Source organism: Nelumbo nucifera, chromosome 6 (assembly GCF_055504915.1).
Source record: "Nelumbo nucifera cultivar China Antique chromosome 6, China Antique-T2T, whole genome shotgun sequence".
NCBI lineage: Eukaryota > Viridiplantae > Streptophyta > Magnoliopsida > Proteales > Nelumbonaceae > Nelumbo > Nelumbo nucifera.
Genome location: NC_142654.1, coordinates 11426811 through 11443083, shown reverse-complemented (window position 1 = coordinate 11443083; position 16273 = coordinate 11426811). Strand labels below are relative to the sequence as shown.

The following is a 16273-nucleotide window of genomic DNA, read 5'->3' as shown; positions in this document are numbered from 1 at the left end:
GAAGTAACTTCAGTTACTAGCACTGTGAACTGGTTCAGCTACAGCCCTGTACTTGCTACTTCGGCCAGTCCTAAACAGCACTGTGAACTGGTTCAGTTAGCAGCCCTGTACTTGCTACTTCGGTTATCAGTACTGAACTGGTTCAGTACCCGAACTGTGAACACTTCTACCAGCACGGTGAACACTGTAACCACTTCGGCCAGTCCTAAACAGAATCAACTACAGCACTGTGAACAACTCCTGGACTGAAGTCAAGATGTCCTCACTATCCGGTGAAGTTTCCTCTAGAGATAACAGACCTGTTACAAGGTCCTCAAACCTGGAAAACCCTAATCTGCACAGCTTGCAGATTACAAGTGTGCTGCTAGATGAGTATAACTTCAGAGAGTGGTCTGTCTCAGCAATGCTGTTCATTACCTCTCGTGACCTCACAGGTTATTTGGATGGAGACAAGAAACAACCAGAAATTGGCAGTCCTGAATACACCGTGTGGCGTAAGGAAAATGCCACAGTCATGTCTTGGTTGCTGGCCTCTATGACTCCTAGGGTGGCCAGAACTGTTCATCACTTCCCCACAGCTGCTAAAATTTGGGAGAAAGTATCTAAGACATATTGCCAGAAAAAGAACAATGCTAGAATTTACAGGCTGAACCAAGACATTGCAGCCCTAAGGCAAGGAGACATGTCCGTGGCAACCTACTTTGCAACATTGGAAGGCCTCTGGGAAGAGCTTGACCACCATTTGATTTTGGATTGGGAAAATGCTAATGATAAGGAGAGGCATGATAAGCAGATTGAGGAGGGCAGAGCCTTCAAGTTTCTGGCGGGTCTTGACCCTGTATATGAAGGTATAAGGTCACAGATTCTAGGGAGAGATGAATTACCTGAGCTTCACCATGTCTACTACCTGGTGAGGAATGAAGAAGTAAGGAGAAAGGAGATGCAAGTTGACTCCCAGACACAGTCAACAGAACAACCTGGAGAACATTCAGCCTTAGTCTCCACTAAGGGGAATAGATTTTCAGACAAGAAGTCCCTCAAGTGTACACATTGTGGTGGTGAGAAACACACAAAGGAGAAATGTTGGGTCCTGTACCCTCATCTGAAGCCAGCTGCTCTGAGAAAGGACAAAAGGCAACAGAAGGGCCACACAGCAAGTGGGAATCTTGCCACCAACAACAGTAGTGACAACTCACAGAGTATTCAGACAGTGTCATCTTCCACCGCAAAGCAGGCTGCCGACTCCTCTGGACCAAGTACTTTGGGCTTCACAGCTAGTGAGGTAGAGGTTCTCAGTCGGGCATTAGCCCGTCTGAAGAACAATTCTTTAGCTTCCACCTCTCTTGCCAAATCAGGTACAGCCTCTGCATTTAGTGCATCTAGTTCCATTAATTCTACCTCTTGGGTGATTGATTCCGGAGCCACTGACCATATGACACATATGTCCTCCTTATTCTCCACATATCATTTGTTGTCTGGTCAGGATAAGATGAGAGTAGCTGATGGGTCCCTCTCCACCATCTCTGGAAAGGGGGTGGTTGACCTAAGCAAGGATCTCTCTCTTAAATCAGTCCTCAACTAGGTCATGAGTATGGGGGCCTCTACTACTTTGATGAAGATGTCAGCTCAGCCATGCAAGCTTCTACTACTAGTCCGGAGAGTGTGGAGTCAATAGCTAGGCTGCACTTGTGGCATGCTAGGCTAGGTCATTTGTCTTTTTCTTCCTTAGCAATGTTGTTTCCCGAATTATGTAAGGGCATTTCGAGTCAGAGTTTAATTTGTGATGTGTGTCAAATGTCAAAACAATGTAGATCAATGTATCCAATTTCTAGTAATGAAATTCAAGCCCCTTTTGACTTGGTTCATTCTGATGTTTGGGGTCCTTCACCCATTGTTTCCATTGATGGCTTCCGTTACTTTATCAGTTTTATTGACCATTATTCTCGGTGCACTTGGATTTATCTGTTGAAAGGACGTGAAGAAGTTCCCCGGATAACTATGATGTTTTGCAAGATGGTTGAAACACAATTTGATAAAAAGATCAAGCAATTCCGTTCAGACAATGCAGCTGAATACTTTGAAAGATCCTTGAACTCATTCATGGAAGATGCAGGCATGTTACATCAATCATCGTGTGCTTACACCCCTCAGCAAAATGGGGTCGCTGAGCGCAAGAACAGACATCTATTGGAGACCGCTCGAGCCCTTCTTTTCCAGCACAATGTGCCCAAGCAATATTGGTCTCAAGCTGTTCTCACTGCATCATACCTGATAAATCGGATGCCATCTAAGGTACTGGGTATGAAGACCCCTTTCTCTGTTTTGTGTCCCACTCTTCCAGAATTTCCTCTTCCCCCGCGGGTTTTTGGTTGTACATGCTTCATACATGTGAATGATCCAAAGAAGACCAAGCTGGATCCTAAGGCTACAAAGGGAATATTTTTGGGGTACTCTCCTACGCAGAAGGGGTATAAGTGTTATGATCCTGTCTCCAAGAAAAAATATGTCACCAGGGATGTAGCCTTTTTTGAGTCTCAATCCTATTTCGGGTCTTCTCAGAATCCTCTTCAGGGGGAGAGTAGTGGGTTGGAAGAGGATTCTCATTCTCCCTTCTTTTTTGTTCCCATTTCAGCACCTTCCACTACTACTAGCTATAACATTCCGGGTCAACCTAGTGAGACTTCCACTGTGCCAGTTGCTTCTCCAGATTCGGCTGATACTTCTGAAGGTTCCAGTAAACAAGAGAAAGAGATACTTACATACAGTAGAAGGAAGAAGGCCCCTCAACCTCATGATTGCAACCAGTTGAACTCAGATCAATCTGTCTCTGCAATCCAAGGTAATTTTGATTCACTCAATTCAGATTTGGATCTTCCTATTGCTCTCCGTAAGCCTGTTCGTTCTTGTACCACTCGGCATCCCATAGCCGATTATGTTTTTTACTCACACTTATCCCCTGCCTATCATTCCTTTGTGTCTGCTCTTTCCTCTGTATGTGTCCCTTCCAGGTATTCAGAGGCGGCATCTGATCCAAGGTGGAAAGAAGCCATGAATGAGGAGATGAAAGCCCTAATGAAAGCAAGGACATGGGAATTGGTAGACCTGCCAGAAGGGAAAGGCACTGTTGGGTGCAAGTGGGTATTCACAGTAAAGCATAGGGAAGATGGGTCAGTTGAGAGGTACAAGGCCAGACTCATGGCAAAGGGGTTTACACAAAAGGAAGGAATTGACTACAAGGAAACCTTTGCCCCAGTAGCGAAGCTCAACACAATCAGGGTTCTACTGTCACTAGCAGCAAAATTCTCTTGGGAACTTCATCAGCTGGATGTGAAGAATGCCTTCCTAAATGGTGATCTTCATGAAGAGGTGTTCATGGAACCCCCACCTGGATATGATGTTGGAAAGAAGGTATGTAAACTAAGGAAAGCATTATATGGTTTGAAGCAATCTCCCCGGGCATGGTTTGAGAGACTTTGTTTGGCCATGAAGAAAGTAGGGTACACTCAGAGCAGTGCAGATCATACATTGTTTACAAGGAGACATGATGACAAACTTACAGCACTCATTGTGTATGTGGATGATATGGTGATTACTGGAAATGATGTGAGAGAGATGAAGAGGCTGAAGGAGTTCTTAGCTTCAGAATTTGAGATCAAAGACCTGGGAAATCTGAGATACTTTCTTGGAATTGAAGTTGCTAGATCAAGAGAAGGAATCTACATATGTCAAAGAAAGTATGTGCTAGACCTCCTAGAGGAAACAGGCATGATGGGGTGCAGGCCAGCAGACACTCCAATAGAACCAAGCCATGGATTACAAGAATCAATGGGTGAGGAATACTGTGACAAGGAAAGGTACCAAAAATTGGTAGGAAAACTGATATACTTATCCCTTACTCGGCCAGACATTGCCTATGCAGTACATGTTGTCAGTCAATTCATGCACTCACCAAAGACCCCTCATATGAGAGCAGTGGAAAGAATCCTCAGATACTTGAAGACTTGCCCAGGGAAAGGAATTTTATTCAGAAAAAACAGCAGACTTGAAATTGAAGCCTACACTGATGCTGATTGGGCTGGGTCTGTTGGAGACAGAAAATCAACCTCAGGTTACTGTACATTCTTGGGAGGAAACCTAGTCACATGGCGCAGTAAGAAGCAGAATGTTGTGGCTAGATCAAGTGCAGAAGCAGAATACCGAGCTATGGCACACGGGGTTGCTGAACTCTTATGGCTCAGGACTCTCCTTAATGAGCTTGGTATCAAGACAGATAGTCCTCTCAAGCTGTATTGTGATAATAAAGCTGCTATCAACATTGCCAACAATCCTGTGCAGCATGACAGGACAAAACATATTGAAATTGATCGACACTTTGTCAGAGAGAGAATTATTTCAGGAGAACTCTGTGTGCCTTATACTCCATCAGAGATGCAGATTGCAGATGTATTAACTAAAGGGCTGGCATCAACGAAGTTCAGGGACATACTTGGCAAGCTAAACATGATTGATATCTATGCTTAGCTTAAGGGGGAGTGTTAGAATGTTAGAGTTATGTTCGGCTGATAAGTGTTCTTATTAGCCCATTCTTATGTTTAACTTATCTTGTAACTGGGCTTGTGTTAATGGGCCTAATCCTGTTTAATGATTTAAGTCATCTGGGTGTCCCATCACTAATCAGGGGCATCCCAGTAATTTCTTGTACCTTGTACTATATTCATCTATAAATAAAGAACTGGTCGACTGGCTAGTACAGTTCGACATTCTATTCTTTTCTGTCATTCTCTTTTCTTTCTTGCTACTTCGAGTATAGCACTTCAGATTACACTTGTCTTCAAGAGGTTCCCCACTCTCTGCACTAATCCTGTGGTTCTGTTCAATGGGTGTATCCACAGGCTTGACACCTAACTTTCCAGTTTCTGCCAACAGGTCTAGGACATATTTCCTCTGAGAGATAAAGATCCCCTGTTTGGATCTAGTAACCTCAATACCCAAAAAATACCGGAGTACACCAAGGTCTTTCACCTCAAATTCTTGATGAAGGAGCTGTTTAAGGGACTTAACCTCATGGCTATCATTCCCTGTCACCACAATATCATCAACATATACTGCCAGTAGTGTCAAGGAGGACTCTACCCTCTTGATGAATAGAGTATGATCTGACTGGGCTTGTACGTAACCAAACTTCACAAGGGCTAGTCTGAATCTATCGAACCAAGCCCTAGGTGACTCCTTCAAACCATACAAAGCCTTGTTGAGCCGGCAGACCTTCTTACCTGTTTTTGCATCATAGAATCCAGGAGGCAAACGCATGTAAACCTCTTCCTGTAGGTCTCCATTCAGAAAAGCATTTTTCACGTCCATTTGGTATAAAGGCCAAGTGTGACTTGCTGCAAGGGATAATAGGACTCGAATGGTGGTCATCTTGGCTACCGGGGCAAAGGTATCCAAGTAATCTATGCCATAAGTCTGGGTGAACCCTTTTGCAACTAACCGAGCTTTATACCTCTCAATGGATCCATCTGCATTATGCTTCACAGTAAATACCCATCTGCATCCAACTGGTTTCTTTCTTTTGGGCAGATCAACTACCTCCCAGGTGTTATTTTTCAACAGGGCATCCATCTCAACCTGCATTGCATCTTTCCACTCCGGGACGGATAGGGCTTCTTGCACTGTTATTGGAATAGGGACATTGGAAAGGGAACTAAGGTAGGACCTGTAGGTAGGAGATAGGCAGTCATAGGATAAAAACTGGGAAATACAGTGGGCTGTAGATGTGGTACAATGTCGTTTCCCTTTACGGACGGCAATCGGAAGGTCAAGGTCATCTGTAGGAGGTGAAATGGCAACAATAGAGGAAGTCTCTGTGGGCCCTGGGACTGTAATACCTGGACTTGGAGCTGCAGATGAGATTGGAGCTGGCCTGGACTGCTGATGATCGGGATCAACCTGCCTGCACCGCCTGTGATAGACCCTCAACTCCTGATCCCGCTGACCACCCTCACCATTGCAGCTCTCCCTCAACTCCTGATCCCTTTGACCACCCTCACCATTGCAGCTCTCCCTCAACTCCTGATCCCTCTGACCACCCTCACCATTGCAGCTCTCATCACCCAATGGAATAGGTAAAGGAACTGCCCCATTCTCACTGCTCTCCCCCTGAGGAAAAAACCCGAGGATAATAGGGTGTCTCCTCAAAGAAAGTGACATCCATGGAGACAAACTTCCTCCCTGAGACCGGATCATAGCAGCAATAACCCTTTTGAGTTTGTGCATAACCAAGGAAGATGCATTTGGAGGCCTTGGGTTCGAAATTGGAGTGATGGGGTCCGAGAAGCTGAACAAAGCAAGTACCACCGAATGTTTTAAGGGGAATAGAAAACAACTCCTCACTTGGGTATAGAAGGGAAAAAGGAGATCTCATATCATGGACCCGGGAGGGAACCCGATTAATAAGATATACCACCGTGAGGATAGCATCACCCCAGAAGCGAATAGGAACATTGGAAGTAAACATGAGACTTCTAGCCACCTCCAAGATGTGCCTATTCTTCCTTTCTGCAACTCAATTCTGCTGAGGTGTACGAGGGCAAGAGCTTTGGTGTATAACCCCATGATTAAGAAGATAAGATGTCAATGGTTTAGCAAAGTATTCGTTTGCGTTATCAGATCTAAGAACTTTGATCTAGGCATCAAATTGGGTTAGGATCATTTGGTGAAAGTTTTGGGTCAGGGCAGGGACCTCATCTCGTGAACGCATGAGATAAACCCAAGAAAACGGGTATGGTCATCAACAAATAACAAGAAATATCTGTACCCACCCATGGAAGGGATGTGATAGGGCCCCCAAACATCAGTATGCACAATATCAAAAAAATTATTACTCCTTTTATTGCTCAATAAATAAGACTTTCTACAATGCTTAGCAAACTCACAACTTTCACACTGCAACTGAGACAACATGAACAGTGCCCTTCTTGCTTCTCAACTTCGCTGGAACCAAGTGAGGATGCAGTTTTCAACATGTTTCTTTTGTATGTTTGGGTTTCTTACAATGTTCACATACCACATCCTTCTTGTCTTCCTTCCTCTTGTCCTTCTCTGAATCACCCCCTGATTTGGGTGTGACAGCTACGAAGGCTGGTGTAAGGGGCTGAGGTTGCATCATAACTTTCCTTTTGGTCTCTTCACTATGTACGAATGAGTATGCCTGAGAGAGAGTCACACTGTCTCTAGTCAAAATCTGTTGCTGCACAATATCATACTGTGAATTTAGGCCCGCCAGAAACTCAAACACCCGGTTTGTCTCGACCTGCTTTCTATATATCTGTGCATCTTTGGGACTCTCCCACTCAAGAGTCTCTAAGTGATCAATCTCACGCCACAAGGACTGCAAGGTAGAGAAGTATACTGAAATCAGTTTCTCTCCTTGTTTAAGGTTTTTCACTTCACATTTCAATTCATATGCTCTGGCAACATTAAGGGGTTGGGAATAAGTTTCTTTCATAACATCCCATATCTCCTTAATTGTCTTTGCCCACAAGTAATTTCGGCTAATATGAGGCTGTATAGAATTACACAGCCATGTCATAACCAAGTAGTTTTCTTGGATCCACTTGGTATACGTAGGGTCTCCTTTGGGGGGTTCTTTCACATCTCCCAAGAGGTACCCTAATTTACCTCTTCCCCCAATAGCCATCGCGGCTGATTGGGCCCATTCCAAATAGTTTGATCCATCAAACTTTACGGTTGTAATCTGACCACCCGTCTCAGAAACACTACCATAACTGATGTTCCCAAAGCTGCCTTCTGCCTGATTTTTAAACTCCATCTCGGTCAAGTCTCAAAAACAGCACTTGGACTACCAATCACAATCAAAACAGTGTAGGACCGATCTGTATTCACAGTGTATGTGCACAAAACTGGTATAACTCTGATCTGAAACCAACTAGCAAACACAACAGCAGCTATCCGTACAGTTCTCACCCCTTAAGAGAGTTCGAAAACCCCAAAAGGATCTGAGAAAACAGCTTAGAAGTAGGTCTGATATGCTTGGCAGAATTAGGGTTTTTATCAGTCCTTAAAGTGAACATTTCAGTTGCACAATCCAATCAGTACCGTACAGATAGACTTGCAGTAGGGTTAATATGAAACCCTATAATCTGATCAATGCTAACAAAAAACTTGAGAATAGCTCCAGGTAGATCGCAAGGTTCAGTCTAACACTAGGGCTTGCCGCAAGATCACTTTCAAACCCCAGAGTAGAGAGAAACAAAGCTAAGGCAGTTCGGCCCAACAGTAGGGTTTGCTGTTAAACCCTAGAGAATAGAAGGGAGAAAACCCTAGAATGGTTCGGCCGCCCTTTCCAGATAGGTCTAACCTATCTTCTCTGATAGAACTTCTCTTAGAAAGTAAATAACTTACAAGAAAAAAACTGTTCACTACCTTCCAAGGTTACCCGAACCCTAGTCTTCTCTGATTCTTCCTGACCACCAACACTCTACAACTGTGACAAGCCTTCAACAGCTGCTAAACCTTCTGGCGATCTCCAAGAATCAGTCTGCGAACTCCACCTTTTCAGCTTCCAGTCCTAGGAGATTCTCATGTGGTTGGCTGGTACTAGACTCACATGAGAAACCCTAACTTGGCTCTGATACCATGTAGATGTTCAAGACTGCTATCAGTCTTGAGCACTAATAAATTTCAGGTTCGAAAAGGAGAGAAAGTATAGAGGAAAGAGGAGAAAGAGTAGTGAGAGAGCAGTAGAACACAAAGTTTGAAAGGAAGGACAGAAAGGACACATCTGCCCTTGGTATTTACATAACACATAAAACAATGTAAAACTGAAATATAAATAACAACTAGAATAATAGATTGACCATCAGCTAACCCTAGGATGACTAGGTGCATTCTACCCTACAGACAGAGTGGGACCACAGCTGTGGGGCCCACATCAGTGTTCTCTACAGTAACCTTTTTTCCTGATTCATGTGTTTTTCAGGACCTAACTTCTGAGAGGACGATTGGTAGAGGAAGCTTAGTGGATGGTCTATACACTCTCCACAACAAGGCTGGTTTCTCGATGTCATCCTCAAAGTCGCATAGTCAGTCAAATAAGAGTCAAATTTTTTTGTGGCATAATCAATTCGGTCATGTGTCTTTTGAAATAGTGAAGTCTTTGTTTCCTTATTTATTTAAGTCATGTTTAGTGTCAGGTTTCCGGTGTCCAACATGTCAGTTGAGCAAGCAATGTAGAACAATATTTAATTCAAGTAATAAAAGATCAAGTTTCCCTTTCCATATTGTGTATTCTGATGTGTAGGGGCCTACTACCATAACTTCGAAGGGTTGGTATAAGGTACTTTATCACATTGATTGACGATTTCTCCCGCTATACATGGGTATTTCCCATGCGTAGCAGAGGCAAAGTTTCAAAGATTGTGAGAGATTTCTAGAGGATGGTGTTTACACAATTTCATGTTGAAATTAAGATTTTCCAATCAGACAATGTGAAGGAATGTTTCCATGGTGAGCTCAATGAGTTCTTTACTTCTCATGGATTCATTCATAGGAGCTCATGTGCAAGAACACTACAACAAAATGGTGTAGCAAAAAAAAAGAACAGACACCTCCTTGAAGTAGCCTGAGGGATGATGTTATATATGAATGTTCCAAAACAGTTTTGGGTAGAAGTTGTACTTGTTGTTGCTTATATCATAAATCGCATGCCCTCCAGAGTGTTGAACTACAAGGCCCCTCATCGGCTATTGTTCCCTCAATCTCCTTTATTTTCCATTCCCATGAGGGTGTTTAGTTGTCGTGCTTATGTCCATGACTTATCTCCATCTCATGATAAGTTAGACCCTCAGTCTATTTCATGGAATTTTTTGGGGTATCCCTCCTCTCAAAAGGGTTACCGGTGCTTTGATCCCGTTGATCATAAGTTCTTTGTCTCTATGGATATCTCATTTTTTGAGTATGAACCATTCTTCCCTACTTCTCCTCAGGGGGAGAGTAACATGGAAAAGGAGAAGTAGGTCCAGGCCCATCAAGTCTCTCTTCTACTCTAGATCCTGCTCCTTTTCGTGTCTTCCAACGTACGCGCCGTAGAGATCAACAATGTGACAGATGTAGAGCCACCAAACACTGAGAAACCAACACCTTCAAATTCCCAAGAGGTAAGTCCAACACCTTCTATTGCTCATAGAAGGGAGTCAGGTCATGTATTGCCAAACACCCCATTACCCAGTATGTTTCTTATGATCACATTTCCCCCTCTCACTGTGCCTTCCTATCTGGAGTTGATAGCATCCCCATACCTAGAAATGTTGCAGAGGCTTTAAAATATCCTAAATGGACTGATGCTATGAAGGAGGAGATTAATGCCCTCCATAAAAATAAGACATTCGAGTTGGTGGATCTTCCAAAAGGAAATGACCCAATGGGGTGTAAGTGGGTGTTTATAGTGAAACACAAGGCAGACGGAACAGTTGAAAGGTACAAAGCAAGGTTGGTAGCTAAAGGGTACACTCAAGTCTATGGTGTTGACTATGATGAATCGTTTGCTCCAGTAGATAAGATGAACTCAATTTGGGTTCTTCTATCATTGGTTGCAAACCTTGACTGGGAATTGCATCAACTGGATATAAAGAATGGATTTTTAAATGGTGATCTAGAGGAGGAGGAGGTGTACATGGTTCAACCCCTAGTTTTTGTGCTAAAGGAAGTGAAAATAAGGTGTGCAAGCTAAGAAAGGTGTTCCTAGCCTCTAAATTTGAAGTGAAAGATTTGGGTCCTCTAAAGTACTTCCTTGGAATTGAAGTTGCTCACTCAAAAAGGGGCATCTTTATTTCTCAGAGGAAGTATATCCTTGATCTGTTACAAGACACATGCAAGTTAGGTGCAAAACCAGCAGATACTCCTATGGATGTTGATCATAAACTTTGTGATTGTAATGGTGAACCACTGAAAGATGTGAAACAGTTTCAAAGGTTAGTGGGAAGGTTGCTTTATTTGTCCATGACACGTCTAGACATTGCTTATTCAGCTGGGGTTTTGAGCCAATTCATGCATTCCCCTAAGAGACCACACATGGATGCAACAGAGAGGATTCTTAGGTATTTGAAGAAGTATCCAGGAACAGGGTTACTATTCAGCAAACATAATCATCTGAAAGTGAAAGTCTATACATATGTTGATTGAGCAGGTGTTGTGAATGATAGAAAGTCCACAAGTGGGTACCGTACATTTGTAGAAGGAAATCTAGTGATATGGAGAAGTAAAAAACAAAATGTAGTTGCAGGGTCAAGTGCTGAAGCGGAGTATAGGGCTATGGCACATGGGGTGGCTGAAGTTCTTTGGCTGAAGAATCTTTTGGGGGAATTTGGGGTTACTGTTCACAATCCTATGTCCCTTTACTATGACAATAAGGTGGCTATAAACATTGCTAGCAATCCTGTCCTACACAATAAGACCAAGCACATTGAAGTGGACAAGCACTTTATAAGAGAAAAATTGGAAAAGGGAGAAATTTGTACTCCTTATGTCAAGTTCAAGGAGCAACTTGCTGATGCTCTCACAAATGGGCTTCCATACTTGTGGCACAATGAGCTATGTGACAAGTTGGGCATGATAGATATATTCAGCCCAACTTGAGGGGGAGTGTTGTTGATTTTAGTTTTATTTCTGTTGTTAGAGTGCTGTCAGCATGTTCTTTTCTCTTGTTTAAGTTTTATTTTTAGGATGTGCCACCAGGGACATATTTGTAATTACTTCATCTTTTATTTTTCAGCATGTTATTATAAATGTGAAGCTGGGCGAGCCCAATCTTTTGACTCCCACATACTTTGATTCCCTTTCTCTTCTCTCTTCTCTCCTCTCTCTCTCTTCTAGAAAGAAAACATATATATGATTTCTGGTGATGTACTAAGAGGCTTAGCGGTAAAAGCAAAGTAGGAAACATGCTCAAGAAAAACACAGGAATGGCAGGATTGTAACATTAAAAAAAATGTGGAGGAAAGTAAATAATACAAACACAATAAAAAACGTGAAGCTTAGAATATTCAGGAAGATGATTCTTGTGGAGAGGTATTATGCAAATTAGGTCTAAGAAATTGATTACTTAGGTACATAATAGTAGAGATAATGTCCACCTAAAAGTATGGTGGAGCAGAAGAATCAAGAAGCAACATTTGACTAACCCCCAAAATGTGGTGATTCTTTTATGTATCCCATTTTGTTGTGAAGTACCGGGACACGAGTGTTGGGACAAGATTCCATTAAATTTCTAAAGCTCCCTTATCAATATATTCTCCCTCTGAATTAGAATGCAAAATGTTGATTCCAACAGAGAAGTGGATTTCAAGTTTTCAACCATGGCAAGAAAATTTTAAATGTAAAAGAAAAAACCTGATTTTTACACAAAATATATCCATGTATATTGAGTATAATTGTTAATGAACAACAGAAACTATTTAAAGCTCAAACAGGATAAGACTGGAGATGATCCCCTTACATCATTGTCTATCGAATCAAGAAGAGTGGTAGATACAATAGTACTAGCTGGAAAAGGTATTAACAGTACTAGTACAAGTTTTACCAAATGGCTGCAATGGAAGAAGTTTACATTTCAACAAACCAAACCAAATATTGAAGTCTATCAAATGAGGATGATCCAAGCATCTATGCCATAAATCCCAAAAGGAAGTTGATTATATACTTGAAGAAAGCAAACAATGAAACAATTGGACATGGTGTACAATCCCTCTCAAACTTCAAAGAAAGCATGTCCTTATGGTCCCTACTTTCACTAGGGGTGCACGTCAGATTAACCTTAACCAAGCAAGGTTAGATTGTGGGTGCCAACAATTTTTAGTCTCTCACCATTGGCAGTAACAATATGAATGTTTCCTAAGATTAAGAGAGAGAGAGAGAGAGAGAGAGAGAGAACAACAGTATGAGTCTTTCCAGTATATGGTCTGTAACAAGAGATGCTCAAAATAAATGTTTGAACTATGTTCATCTAAGATAGTTTGATAAGCTTTGTAATTTTCTGACTCCCTTTTGGTTATGAGAAGAGTTCTACACAAAAAAAAAATATACCCATTGATCTTGCAAAACACACAAAATCTTCTCGTTCCAATGTGACAAGGAACTCAAGCTTATTTTGGATCTTCCTTCCTGATCACTGACAGATGCTGCATTTTCAACTCTAGTATGAAATATGTTTGTTAATGGTTCGATTAACACTGGTTCAGTTCTAGGTCTGAAATAAGAAAGAAAGAGAGAAGGAGAAGAAGAGAGAAGAGGAGAGAAATAGAAAGTTTGGCGAGAGAGAAAAGCACTCTCTCAGCCAACCCAACTTTTATTTATAGTTTATGCATTGGAATACAAAGATAATTATGTCCCTCATTAACTATGGGACACACAACTTAAACAAAGACAAAATAGACAACACACCTCTAATTAAATGACAAAAGACTAAACTACCCTTATGCTGTCGACTCTAACAATGTTCTTGCAGAATCATGTATTCAGAATTTTTGTAACTACCCTTGAGCTTGAATTCTGCTGAAGAAACTTGTGTTTGTTTTCCTAAATATGAAATCTTTGTTGCATTGGTGAACCATTTATTCTACAGTTCATGACATCAGAGCATCAGTATATATCACGGAAAGATGAAGGAGATAGGATGATTATCTTTGAGCGAGGGGACTTGGTTTTTGTCTTTAATTTCCATTGGACTAAGAGTTACTCAGACTATCGAGTTGGTTGCTTAAAACCAGGAAAGTACAAGGTATGGTTCTATTTTCCTCTCTATGGATACTGCCATTGGGTTCTAGGATATGCATGTTTTTCCACACTTTCTGATCTCTTTAAGCCAATAAACGTAATCCTTTTGGTATACCAGTAGATATCATCCTTTAATTCACTTGTATATTAATGATTTTAGAAATTTGCATAAAAATACTTGTTTGCAGGTACCTTCTACCATCATGATTTATATATAAAGGAAAAAAACTGACAAAATTTTAATGCAAAATGTTATTTAAGGTTTTGTCAAATTTTACAGATTCCACTTTCTTTTGACAAGTGATATTGGGCTGTAAGGACATTGTGGATCTTTAATTTATTTTTTATTTGTTATTATTAGGTATCAGGCTGACTGGTTATGGGCCTACATAAGCCATATTTTATTATTTTTATTTTCTGCCACATACTAGGGACAGATTGGTCAATGTAATTATTTTTATAATTAGTCAGATTATAAGAGAGTCTGGACTGCTAGACAGCCCATGATTTCCTTTTCCCTCTCAACCTATTCTCTTCTTTTTTTTCCCTCTTTTTCTCTTTCCTCTGCTATGAGCCTTTTTTCTTCTCACTCTTGTGAATAAATCTCCAATTATTTGAAGGAATTATTCTTGGACTGAATCACAACTTGGTATCAGAGCACATTTTCTTTTCTTTTCTTTTAAGACCCATAATCTACGAGTTCGGGTTGTCTGTCCCCTAGGGACAGAAAATTTTCTGTTCCATTCAATACTATTCGAACATGTCACATTCTCCTACTCATTTTGAAACTAACAGAATTAGGATTCTAACAGCGGTGTGGACATCAGTTTTTATCAAATTTGTTCAACCTCTCCTTTTCATTCCACCATTCCCGTCGAGAGTTCTCTTCCTCTCCCTCCCCTGTCCACCCACCGCCCCTTCACCTTCACATACATCTGAAAGCAAATATCGGAGACGAAGCTGCATCTGAGCCCCGCTGCAAGTCCCTCTCTTCTCTTCTCCTCCCTCCCCACCGACACGCTGCATTGCGACCCAAATCGCAACCTAACCCCGCCTCTACAACCCTCTCCAGTGCTGTATTCCGGCCACTTCAGGAACCCTCCTCACCGGTACTGCATTTGATTTGCTCTATTTATGTTTAAGACTTTCAGTTCTGAAGAATGTTAAATCTAACAAAGATTGAAGATTGGATCTTCTTTTCAAGTTTGGGAATATCATATGAAGAAATAGTTACTAAGTCACGAGTGTGGGGTTCCATACCCACACTCAGGCTCGTGGGTCCATACCCACACCTAGGCACCGTTTGGCGCGTCTTTTTGCACAGTCTTTCGGCTGTTTACAAGCCGGGAAGACAAAAAATCGGTCTATTCCCATTTGGCATGCGGAAGATCTAGCCGCCAAAAGATGCGGCGCCGAAAAGACGCATGAAGCCCATTTTGGGCTGATTTCAGGAAGCTCCAAGTGAAGCTTCTCACGTCTTTCACATTTTAATCTCGCGCGAAAAGTCCCGAAATGACGCACGGAAAGACGCTCTTCTGCCAAACGGTCTATGGGCTGCCCAGATCTTATGTCAAAAGCTCAATGCGTCTATTGACTTCAGAGCTACGAGAAGATCTTCTCAAAAAGACTTGCCAAACGGGCCCCTAGTTATTTCCTAGCTGGTTTTATTTTTCTTTTAAGATTGGGCCGGCTGGCCTTATTATGTTTATCCATATTATCTTTTGTCTTACTAGGATTAGGATTTTATGTATTTCTATCCTATTCTTGTAAGGAATCAAAGCCTATAAATAATAAAGAATATGGGGCGGCAGATCATCATCCGAACCCCTTCTTTCTCTTCCTCCTCCCTCTCCTTCTCTTCGAACCTGTGTATCTCTTCTCAGTTTACACAGCAGCTGTTCTAGTTCATCCAAGTTCATAGAAGTTTTATATCGACATGGTCTCTGTATTGTAGACAGGATGAAAATCTCACAATTGAAAATTGATATCTTACAGAGTTACAGGCCATAAATTATGTGTAAACTGTACAGAACTGGATTGAAGAGAAACAAACGGGAACAACTCTCTTCCCAATTTCTGCAATCTTGACAGATAATTGTCACCATGTTGTTTAATGTGATTTAATCTATGATTGGGCATTTGGGTAAATGGAATTTTCTTGTTGAGAAAATAAACCCCTGAAATGGCCGAAATACAGCACATTAAACCTGAAGTGGCCGAAATAAGAACCACGAGAGTTGCAGGGGTGAGGCAGGGTTATGGAGCTGGCCGGAATACAGCACCGGTGAGGGCTGCAGCGGCAAGGAGGGTTCTTGAAGTAGCCGGAATACAGCACCGGAGTGGGTTGCAATGGTGGGGTTGGGCTGCGATTTGCGTTGCGATGCAGCGTGTCGGTGGAGAGGGAGGAGAAGAGAAGAGAGAGGGACTTGCAGCGGGGCTCAGATGCAGCTTTGTCTCCGATGACAGTGAGATATTTGCTTTC

At 41.9% G+C, this 16273-nt stretch overlaps 2 protein-coding genes across 4 annotated transcripts in view; one reads left to right on the top strand and one right to left on the bottom strand.

The window, feature by feature from the left end:
- The window catches only part of LOC104587859 (uncharacterized), an 80179-nt gene that overhangs the window by 22112 nt on the left and 41794 nt on the right, over window positions 1–16273 (bottom strand). The gene's annotated exons all lie outside the window — the stretch shown is intronic.
- Window positions 1–16273, top strand: part of LOC104587877 (1,4-alpha-glucan-branching enzyme 1, chloroplastic/amyloplastic) — a 123651-nt gene that overhangs the window by 95632 nt on the left and 11746 nt on the right. For all 3 annotated transcript variants that reach the window (XR_002022160.2, XR_016077166.1, XM_010245635.3), the window contains exon 20: window positions 13640–13795. Coding sequence is in view for 1 of the 3 variants with exons in the window: in XM_010245635.3 (XP_010243937.2) it covers window positions 13640–13795 (156 nt within the window). In the remaining 2 variants the exon portion in view is untranslated. The remainder of the gene's footprint in view (window positions 1–13639; window positions 13796–16273) is intronic.